General features: G+C 44.4%; 1 protein-coding gene across 1 annotated transcript; it reads left to right on the top strand.

Annotated features, from left to right (window-relative positions):
- Nucleotides 1-6,860: 6,860 nt before the first annotated feature.
- On the top strand, nucleotides 6,861-11,204 carry LOC124656533. The gene is made up of 5 exons (XM_047195255.1): nucleotides 6,861-7,046; nucleotides 8,439-8,592; nucleotides 9,285-9,508; nucleotides 10,453-10,626; nucleotides 10,735-11,204. Exons 1-5 carry the CDS (start codon nucleotides 6,861-6,863, stop codon nucleotides 10,819-10,821), a joined length of 825 nt encoding a protein of 274 aa, XP_047051211.1. The 3' UTR covers nucleotides 10,822-11,204.
- The last annotated feature ends 321 nt before the right edge of the window (nucleotides 11,205-11,525 follow it).

The following is an 11,525-nucleotide window of genomic DNA, read 5'->3' as shown; positions in this document are numbered from 1 at the left end:
ATCCTTCGTGGGTGTGGTTCGGAGAATAGGGTGAGCCTTCGTGGCGTGGGGAATCCTTCGTGGGACCTCCACCCTCCAAACGTGACGTACCTTGTTGCAAAGCAAGGGAACACGGGAATACATCCTCGTCTCCGCGTGCCTCGGTTATTTCTATACCCGAGCTCTCTTTCCTTGTGATAGCCATCGTGCTTGAAGTACATATATCTTGCTATCACTTGTGCTACATATATCTTGTGCCTATCTTGCTTAGCTCTAGTTGCTATTGTTACACCTAGTTGAGCTTAGCATATTTAGGGTTTGTGCTTGCAAACTAAACGATAGTTTAATTCCGCATTATTACAAGACAAATCCGTAAGAGTTTTTAATTGCCTATTCACCCCCCCCTCTAGGCGACATCTCGATCTTTCAGCGCCTACGTCCAACCGTCCAGGTCCACGACATCGCCGCCCGAGATTGACATCGGCGGCGGTGGCCCTTTCGAGGACACCTCGCCGGCCCTGCGACGAGGGCCGCTCCCGTTCGGTGCGATGGCGGCGCCGAACGAAGAGGAGATCCACGAGATGATCACCTCCGGCTCCATGGCCGCCGCCGCTGCGAGCCCGGGGTTCTTCATGGCCGCCGCCGCTGCGTGCCCGGGGTTCTTCACGCAAGAGGAGACGAGGGCGACAACAGCTGTGGCGGCGCGCAACAGGCATCGGGAGGATGTTGCCGACGGAAGCCAAGCCGTCGAAGAAGAAGATGAGGAAGAAGAAGAGCCAACCCAAGCCGCCGCCAACCTGTCGAAGGGGAAGAAGAAGAGGAAGAAGGACTCGCCGCCTGCCGAACCGCGTATCAAATGGACGCCGAAGGAAGAGGAGTGCCTCGCCGAAGCTTGGATGACCGTGTCCACGAACGGCATAATCGGGGCCAATCAGTCGTTCGACACATACTGGCTTCGAGTGAGGCAGGCGTACGAGGAACGCAAACTCGTCGATCCCTACTTCAACAAGACGAACATGAACGTGTACCGGGGAGACAAGGCAATGGCCACCCATTGGGGGATCATGCAGACGGCGTGCAGCAAATGGCACGGCATACGGGAGGAGGTCGACAAACGGCCGATCAGCGGCCACGACTTGGAGCAAAAGGTATGCTCCGCCGACCCCGCATCACCGAGGTACATCGTCGTTACCCGACCCGTATCGCCGTGCTCTTTTTTCCCAGCTGCGCCGAGCTTTGGACATGTACACGGACGACACCGGCCTGCAGTTCAAGTTCCTCAACGTCTACGCCCGCCTCGAGAATTGCGAGAAGTGGAAGGAAACTCGCACGACCCTCTCGAAGAGCAAGACCGAGCAAGTACAACCCCGACGCTCCGGCGGAAGGGCGCCCCGAACTCGGCCGAAGAAGCTGAAAGAGCTCAAACGGACGGACAATCCCGCCGACGGGATGCAGGCGTCGATCGACAAGTGCTGGGCCGACTTGAGGTCGCACGCCGACGGGAGGAACGACAAGTTCGACGGCAGGTGGCGGGAGATGCTCGCCAACCAAGGCGTCCGGATCGCCCTGCCGAAGACCACGGCGGCGGCGAAGAAGAGGAACACGGACTTGGCGTTCCTCATGGGCGGCGGCGACATGGAACCGATGGACGAGGAGACGAGGAATTGGTACCGAGCCACCGCGGCGACATCCTCCGAGCCACTCCGGCCGGTCCTTCGTCGTCTCCGCCGGCTCCTACCTCGTCTACCTCACCATCTACCTCGTCGACCGCGGCTGCTTCGACGTCCACCGCCGCTGCTTCCTCGTCGCCCGCCGCAGCCGCTTCGGCCACGGCGTGTGAGGGAACCGGTCCGTCGGACACCGCCGTGCCGGCCGGGACTGCCGACGAGCCTGTCTCCGTGTAATTTCCCTCCGATCGCCGATCTGTGGCTGATCCTTTTGCCCCTTTTGCCGATCAACTGGCCGTACTTGTAGCGCGGGACGGCGATTTGTTTGAATTTAAACTCTATCCGCCGAACACCGGGTGGACGACTGGAAATACGGTACTCCCCACGACTTAATTTCGTCCAATCCGGCGGTTGTTTGGTCCGGATTTGGGCGTGGGGAGCGCCAACGAGTGGGGATGCTCTTAGATCCAGGGAATGGGAATTAGAGGATTATTACGAGTAGTATGGTTGAGGGGTATGGGAGTTGAGAAGAAAAAGGGCAAAGGGAATTAAGGAGGCAAACTCCTCCTCTTCCCAAGGGACCACTGGTAATTCAATCGAGATTGGGAGTTTGCGAATAAAAATATGCTAGTGTTGCACATCCCACGGTCCATGGGCACGCTTCGTCGGGTTCAATTATTTAGCAACAAATTACTTACATATCTCTTCCTCTCTCTCTCTTAAATTCCCACGATAAATCCCGATCTTATGCACACCAGAACGAGTGGATGCAAAACTCCTGGTACTTAGCAGTTTCATGACACTTGGGCATTTCTGAACTTAAAAAGCATATTATTCACAAAACATGTGTTTAAATAGGCTCAAATTTTCCTAGAATGGTACATCATATATGATTTACTGGATTATTTTAAGAAAATTCTGGGAAGTTTTAATCTTCAGTTTAAAATTTTGGAATGAAACTTAAATTGTTGCTAATTCACAAATCGTACCCACAAATTGGCTATTTTTTCATTTTTCACTTTAATAATATAATGTATATGATTTACTATATTTTTTCATTTTTTCATGGAAGTCTGAATTCTCAGCCATTTCTAGAATTTGGAGCATTTTAATATGATTTCAGCAATATTTTTGCAATTTGTTTTTTTTTGCAAAAAAATCAATGTAATAGCTGGTATTATGCAACTATAGCAAGATAAAGCCATATACATATTACCAATCATTGACAACTCACAACTAAAGCCATGAAAAGCCATAGTGGATGCCTCACCAATTTTACCAATCATTTTCTCAAGGTGGAAATCGGATGCATATCATTCAGAATTTGTAGCTACGAGTGGTAACGAACAAACAAGTATAATTAGCACCCTCAAAATGCACTTAGGCCTCAACACTTGTACACTTAGGTCCCAAAATATTGTAGTTAGCTACCAACATCTACATGCTAAAACAAATTTCCATCATAAAAACTACCACCATCACAAGTAGGAGCTACGAGGAGTTGGTTAAAACTCTTGATGGCATTGTACTTTTCATTCTCCACATTGCCTTTTTTCGTGTGGCCATCGATCATCCTCCACTTCAACTTGGGGCTGTACATCATCTTTTTTCTTTGGTCGCTGTCAATGAAAGTTTTGCTAATTAGTCTATTAATAAACGAGAATATTTTTCTGCTATGTGTAAAATATAATATACCTTTGCTCCTTGTTGGTCGAAACAACATGTTTAGTTGCCTTGCGCTTGCCCTTAAGCAACTTATCAAGACAAGTTTTTTTGTCTCCTTAAAATTTTGGATTGAACTTCCTTTTTCTTTAGCCACGCTGCTCTTAGGAAGTATTCTTGTTGCACATTTGGATCAATATTTTCCTCCAACTAGTCATTACTTGGTTCATTCATGTCACTAGCTAGTATGTGCATTGAGTTTTTCTCCAACTCTAGACCAACACAAAGAAGTGCATTTTCGAATACAACATTCCGTAGAGTGGGATAATCCATACTATGAAATTTATGAGATAGTTCTTTGTACCGAAGAGCATCGGATTTTCTACCACATCCCTCCCTTTATTGTCCAACATGCTTCCTTTACGTGCTTCTTTGGTCCATCTCTTTCAAAACATAATGTGTCGGCAATTTTTTTTTATGTTCATCAAATCAAGAACTTTCAATTCATGTCTACACAAAATTCCCGTCCCTTCAAACATTTCACAAGAACATGGTGTTGCTTTCTTTAAGGGATCACCCTATCTTTTTTTTTACGAAAGGGAAATGGTATGAATTAAACATCCAAACTACACTCGTTGCGGCATAAGGCCGTAATGTCACCCGGGACTAACAAGGGCCAAGTATATGTCCTAGCATTCGAACGATCAAAGTTTGCCAGAGTATGGCTTACATTATTTTGCTCTCTCTTAACTAACTGAACCTCTACCAAAGTAAGGGATCACCCTATCACTATGCGCTCATCCTCAAAAGTTAAATCATTGTGCAAAATACTAACAGAAACAACATATTTGTTTCCATCAAATACTTTAGTGCATGCATCCATGGATTTTTCATACTCACCTTGGAAAGCTTCTAAAATAACTAGAGCGTGCACTTGACTTAATTTTACCAACATAGGAGTGCACATCTTGATTCTTGGTATATTTTTTTCTTGCTTCAAATTAAGATTCTAGCTCCTTGTTTCTTTTTTCCTCCACTATCCTACCAAAATGCTTCAAAAACTCTCACAACATGAAAATATAATTTCAAATGGTTCTTCAATGAATGTTGAAGCTCTCACTTATTTGTGTACTCACTCCCAAACTGAATACTTGTTTCACAAAAGATTCTTTGTCCGCATAGCCATTCATACAAGAACCAAGGCCACGTTGTTTTGTCCATATTTTTAGCATTGCTGGCATGGGACTGTATAATATTGTTTTTTTACCAGGATACTAAAAGTACCATGATACGTACCGGGATAGGAGTAACATACTACCATATTAAGCTACCATGACAATACGTATCGATTGGCCACGGCAATATCGTAAAATCGTAAGATACCATGATACATATCTGGATACTGACAACCATGGTTCTATGTAAAAATACGAACTACACTTTTTCATTACGGTCCCATTGTACTTTTGGTGATTCGGGTTAGACTTATATACCATATTTCAGCTTCATGGCTGGTTTTCGTCGACTTAAGTGATGTTTCGAAAAAGCAAATGACTTCAATATGGAGTGGATGTTTGTGGTGCAAACGTATGGAGGAGTTGACACATGGTAATGATCCAACATGGCATTTATTATTCACTGTCGATCAAGAAAAATTAGTGGTTGCCAACTCGTTCGCTTGATGTACTAAAATGTGAACGTTCACCCGATATAATTCTCCGTAACTAATGGTTCAAAACGTGAAACTCTGAACCCCGGTCAAACAAACATGTATGTAACTTCAAGAAATCATGGATGGGTTACTTAAGAGGGAGGGAGAAGTGGATTGCAGCTTGACGTTTATGAAATACTCCAACAAGAGTATGGCTGTGTCCCTCTATTTTCCATTAAACAGTCCAAATCTTGCGGTTACATTCGAAGTACTTGGCACGTTCTTAGATAGGGTATCCGCAAGCCCGTAGAGAATATATAGTGCTCTCATCGTTCTATATGCTACCGCGCTACCAATGCATGGCGTCACACCAAATGGTTCTAATTGAAAAACTATGAGATTCAAATATATGCTTTGTAATCCCACCTCTACGATACATAAGACATAAGAATGAACATGAGTAATAAGTATTATTATAATTAGGACAAAAGCGTAAAAAATACTCAATTCATGACTGGATTGTTTTGTATCTCTATTTATATATCAAGGGTTTGGTGATGAGGGTTTGAAAGTCGATTCAAAATGAGGGTTTGAAAATAACAATGTAGCCATGAGAAGCAAGCAAAGCACACCACGACCACGTGCCATCCTGCCTCACGCAAGGCAGGAGGGGAGAACGGAGAAGCACCGAGCAAAGAAACGGCCACCGAGTCGTCCTTGCCTTTTTCTTCCGCCGCTCCCTTCCGCACCCGGGGAATTTTATTATTTACCCCACTTTACTTTGGTACTCTACAATTTGCCCTCTTTTAGTCTGACCTCTCTTTTTTGCCACTCTTTATTTTGGCAATCGATTATTTGCCCCCTAACAGTCGGGCCAATGACTAAAGACCAAAATGTCCCTGTATCTGTGTGAGCTCGAGCTGGGTCGATGGAGTCGGGCTTGCACAGGATTTATTCCCCAATCTTCGACCATCTCTCTCCCCCCATTTCCTCCCTAGAGCTAGTCGTAATAAATCGAGTGAAACCTCCGTCAAATCCAGCCTTGAGGTACTCTGGTTGTTCCTGTGGCGGGCGGAGGAGCTGCCGCCGCTGTCCGTGGAGGACGCGGGCGTTCGGCCTCAGCTTGCTGCGGCGCACGGTACGGCGCAACCGCACCCGGGAGGAGCTGGCCCCGGCCCCAGCCGCCGCCAGATGCGTCGGTGGTGTCGGCCGTCATGTCGTGGGAGGAGTTCGTGAGCGTGAGCGTCGTCACGCTCGTGGTCGCATCTCACCGGGAAGCGCCCGCATTACAGCCATGGGAGCTCGCCTTCACAGTGTTCATCAGGAGGCAGTAGTATTTCCTAGTACTCGCACCTGCCATGGCAGCAGCAAGCGGTGTGTCTCTACTACGCAGGGGCAGCAAGGTCGGGCAAGGTGCAGTGGTGGCGCCGGCGGCTGTATGGCAAGCAGCGGGTTCTTCCGTGCGTTCTAAACAGGAGAGACAAAGGTTTACCGATCTGAATCTAGTCCGGTGTGCAGCCAAGGGCAATTCTGTCTTGGAGTTTTTTCCTTAATTCTCAAAAGAAAAGAAAATAATCAAAAGGGGCAAATAGTCAATTGACAAAGTAAAGAGTGGCAAAAAAGTGAGATCAAAGTAAAAGAGGGCAAATTGTAGAGTACCCAAGTAAAGTGGGGCAAATAATAAAATTCCCCTCCGCACCCGTACCAATCACGCCGTCCTTCCACCAAACCCTAACCACAGACACCATCCTCCCTCCCCTCCACCACCGCGCGCGCGCGCGACGGTGGCGGCGCCACCGCCTACCATCCGGCCTACCCTACCCTACCCTACCCGGCGCGAGGAGCAAGAGTCGGCCGCGGGCGCCGCATTGGCTACGCCGGCCACCACCATGTGCGCGGCGATGTACCGGAAGCGGTCGTCCTCCTTCTTCGACGACCCGTCCCAGGCGGAGGCGGCGGCGTCCACTCCTCCGCCCTCCAAGCGCGCGCGCTTCCGCGGAGACGGCAGCCCCAGGCCGCGGGGCGCCGCCGTCAACCCCGACCTGGTGGCCGCGCTCCGCGCCCGGTTCCCTTCCGTCAGGCTCGAGGTGATGATGATGGAACCCTGCTGCTCGAATCCATTTTGCCAACTGAACCGTGTCCGTGCTTCTCTGTTTGGATTGATGATTGGGTTCGAAAACGTTCCGTGCATGTGATGAAATTCTGATCTTTCGCCGGCCGGACGTAAGTAGTAGCCGCGCAAGGAGCGACCCAAGAACCCCTCCTGGCCGCTGTGGCAGCCATCGCCACCCAGTCGTTGCTTCAGAGCCGATGTCGTGTTGCCTGCTTGCCAGCACTGGGTGCTAAGGTTCCTAGTGAAAAGGTTAGACGGAGTTGCAAGAAACAGACAGTTTGTTTTTAGTTTTGCATCTGGAGTGATTGTGTGCCATTTTAAATTGTTCAAACCATAGTATGGTTGAAACTGCTGGCTGTGATCGTTTTGCGCCGAAATGGAGCCAGGTTCAGTGTGCAAGATTTTGCATTATGCGGTGTGTAAGATTTTGCATTATGCGGCGTGCAAGATTTTGGGTTTAAACTGCATGATTATTTGTTGAAATTATGAAGATTATTTACTGTTTATGCATGAATAGGTCATGTATTTGGTTTAACTTTCTGTTTTTCCCTTGCCTACAATTGGTGATCACCCCTTAGTCAGAATATGATGCGGTGCAATTTTGTCGATTAGTTAGATATGGAAAACAGTATGGTTTCTCTCTGTTTTTGAGATACGAGATTCATGACTTCGAGAGAGAGAGAGAGAAATGCAATATTTTATTTTGGGATGTTCATTATTTGTCGGTATCCATATAATTGGCTGCATCACCTCCGATTGCCTCCACTAGTTCGCGCAGAAACAAACTTTATTTTTGACAGTTTGTTATGAAGATACTATCTTGACATTCTGATGTGTTTTGACACATTGAATTCCAAGTTAAGATTTTGACCGAGAAATATATAATATTATGTGACTCTAAAATCTAAATATGGAACAGCTGGCAGTTCTAACAAGTAACAACGTGACACTGATAACCTGGTCTGGGTTAGATGAGCATGATAACCGGTACCATTGCAATTCCCTGATGGTTGGATGTTCTTTTTTTGTCTTTCTGTTTTGCACTATGCATGTTATGTCGCTTGTTGTGTTTCTTAGCATCACACAAGTGTTTGATTTTGCATTCATATCACCTGCTGTTGTCCTTAGCTAACCTGGGACTCTGTCATCTGAATTTTCTAGCCTTTACTGTCGCTTAAGAAGAAGGATAACAGCATCCTGCCGTAGCTAGAAAATTCTCTACACCTTTAGTCAATTGTCAATGTTCGTGTTGACATGTTATATGCAGTTTGTCAGTGTGGTATAAGTATGTCTTTTTTGAGAGCTTAAATTTGGTAACTAAACCTACTAACAACTTGAAGCCTTACGGAAGCTTTTTGCATTTCAGTTCATTGAGAAGGCTCTTGAAGAATGTGAAAATAATTTGGATTCAGCAATAAAGTGTTTACTACCTCTACGCTTAGAACCCACAGAGTTTAATGTGGATCCAGCGTATCAATCTCCCAATGAAATGTCTACTGAGGTTCAAGTGCCTAATGAAGGTAATCTTCTGTTGTACTGTAATGATCTTTGATGTGATGTTGACACAATGTGATCTAAAAACCAAGAAAATGCAAAAAGGTTTGCACCTTGTTCCATTGATAGATAAAAAACAAGTATTTGCAACTTCTCCAGTTAGCTGATTACAAGCACTACTCACTTACACTCCTAAGCGCTAAGATCCAGCTCTAGTGATGTTTTTGACACAATCTAATCTTTATTGTTTTGAATTAGATTTGCTTCCCCTTAACATGATAGATTGTACCACTCTTGTAGTGAAGCATTTTCTTCTGTTAGTTCTTATTGCCGTTTATGATGTTAGTATCTACTCACCTAGCTGGGCCTCAGCACAGTTTCTCCAGCAGGAGCTCCACATGGATCCGTGAAATTAGTCCAAATGTTTAATGAAATGCAATTCTATTACATTTGTACTTCATCTTTGCGCTGGGATTAAAGAATTTGCTCAAATGTCCACGTAACCATACAATATTTCAACGAATGTCTTGAGCTAAGTAAACAATGTTGTATTCAATGGAAGTAGCATGCTTTAGATAACAAAAGGTTTACATAATAATATCTTTTGCGCATGAACCGTGCATCCTTGTTTTATGTTTTGGTTAGATAAATTTGGGGATGACTCATTAATGAAAACCAGTGATATTAAGAATGGCCGATATCTTACTTTATGCTGCAGATATTACAGAATGTAATGAAGTTCCTGCACCCATAGAAAATGTTCCTGGTGCAGATAACCTTGCATCAGGCATCACCGAATGGGTTGAGATTCTTATGAATGAGATGATGGCAAGTTCCTCTAACCCAGAAGATGCAAAGGCTCGTGTGTCAAGAGTACTGGAGGCTTTTCACAAGTCCTCGATCTCTGGTATCCATACTGAAGCAATGCAGAGGTTTCAGAAGGTAGTTGAATACACATCCCAAAGTACTTCGGAACTTACCTGCCTGTTACCTATCCAACCTTCAATATTGTTATGGATTTTGCGCTTTTATCCTTGCCCTTTATTTTGGCAAGCAATCCATGTTTGTGCTGGTAGCTTGGTTCTGGTAGACGTTTGGAAACTCTGTAAGTCGGTTGAAGGCCAGTTTTTAAACATCCAGAAGTATTGGCAACTCATGGTTTGTGTACATGATATTCAATAACTGAACTAAATTTATGAAAAAAGGAGTCAAATAAATACCAGACATTGCAAAGTCACTTAGCTGCAGGATAGGTTCGCTCCTGGTAGAAATCTTATCAGTAATGTAGACTTCCCAAAATGTATTTCACATATCATGCACTTTGCATAAAACGCTTGCTTTCTAAAAGTGCATCCCATGCGACTTTGTTCCCTCATATCCACATGTTTTTTTGTTTAAATTACCCTCATGTTTTTGTCGTTGTAATTTGTTTACTAGTATTGCTAGGAATCAAACCATCCCATCTTCATATGATGGTCTATTTATACCATTTTGTGCAAGGGGTGGTTTTGTTCATTTCTCTAAGGTAATGCCTGTTGTGTTCACTCATAGGCTTTGATCATGTAAAAATTGAGTTGAAAATATTGAACGGTAAACATTGACCGAAAGAACTTTAACTGCACGGCCAGATTTTTTTATCTGAACTTCTTGTAAAATATTTACTAGTCTAGGTTTAAGTCTTTGGCTATTCCAGAAGCTGGATTAAGTTGACTCCAATGCAGTCTTGCTATTTCAGCCTCATTATGAATTGAATATATCAGTATATGGTGGTTTAGAAGATGTAAACTGATATTAGGTTTAAGTGGCCAGTTGAACCGGGTTTACATAACCTGTTTACTGTCGAAAGTATCTTGTTTTCTGCCTGAGACATTCTTGCTTTCAAACAGGAATTTTTGTCATACAAGGAACAGTTTGAAGCTGTCATTAAAGAAAATACTATTCTTAAGAAAGCTGTGGCAATCCAACATGTACGCCAAAAGGAGCATGATGAGAGAAACCAGGAGCTTCAGCAACTGAAGCAGTTGGCTCTGCAGTACCGGGAACAAATTAGAGGCCTTGAGGTACAGTATTCTGTTGTCTTACTATTCCTTTTTATTTATTGTGTCTTTGTTGAACCTTAGGAAATGATGTGGCAAATGATGTTTCTTTCCTTTCCACTTTTGGTACAGATAAATAACTACGCCTTGTCCATGCACCTCAGACAAGCTCAGCAGGGCAGCTCGATTCCAGGGCACTTCCATCGGGACATTTTGTGAGAGACCAGAAACCTGATTTTAGGTTTCCATAGCATGAGGACATCGTTCACCACACCGTAGGGGATTCCCCAATGGTTTCCTGGTAAAAAAAAAGAGGACATCGTTCACCCTTCAGTCAGTTGCGGGTCTTGTTGTTAGCGGATATATTCAAGATATATCGTTATATTCAACATATAGAGGCAAGTGATAACATAGCTTATTTTACGATGTAGACCTGTGTACCTTCGTAAATGTATGCTATATACATGCTAGTGTGCCTGATTGCTGCCTCCTTATGGGAGGGAGTGGAAGCAGCCCAGCTTGAATCTTGCTGTTGTTTAAGTACAGACAGAATGTGATGAAGTTTGAAATGAAAAGGGAAACAAAAAATACATTCAGATTAACTGAGATGTGTGGTTTTTCATTGTGCAATAACAAAACATGGAGTTTTGCTGATGGTGTGACAGGAACTGTGTCCTGAAACGATGGGAGTGTTCATAACTGGTTTCACAAGTTATTCCTTCAAGCGTGTGGTGTGTATTAAACGATAATAACAATTTATTCTTGCATAGGTTACCCAACTATGAAACCTAATAACACGTGCGAAAAAATCAAAGAAACCTCTATTTGTTTGAAATACATATATACAAACTATGTTTTATAGAGAGTAAGCCCTCCGTTCCATATATATAAACTAAAACCACGACTAAAATTATCGCAGGAAG

The sequence above is a fragment of the Lolium rigidum genome, chromosome 5 (assembly GCF_022539505.1).
Source record: "Lolium rigidum isolate FL_2022 chromosome 5, APGP_CSIRO_Lrig_0.1, whole genome shotgun sequence".
Classification (NCBI taxonomy): Eukaryota; Viridiplantae; Streptophyta; class Magnoliopsida; order Poales; family Poaceae; genus Lolium; species Lolium rigidum.
This window is presented reverse-complemented; position numbering and strand designations above follow the sequence as displayed.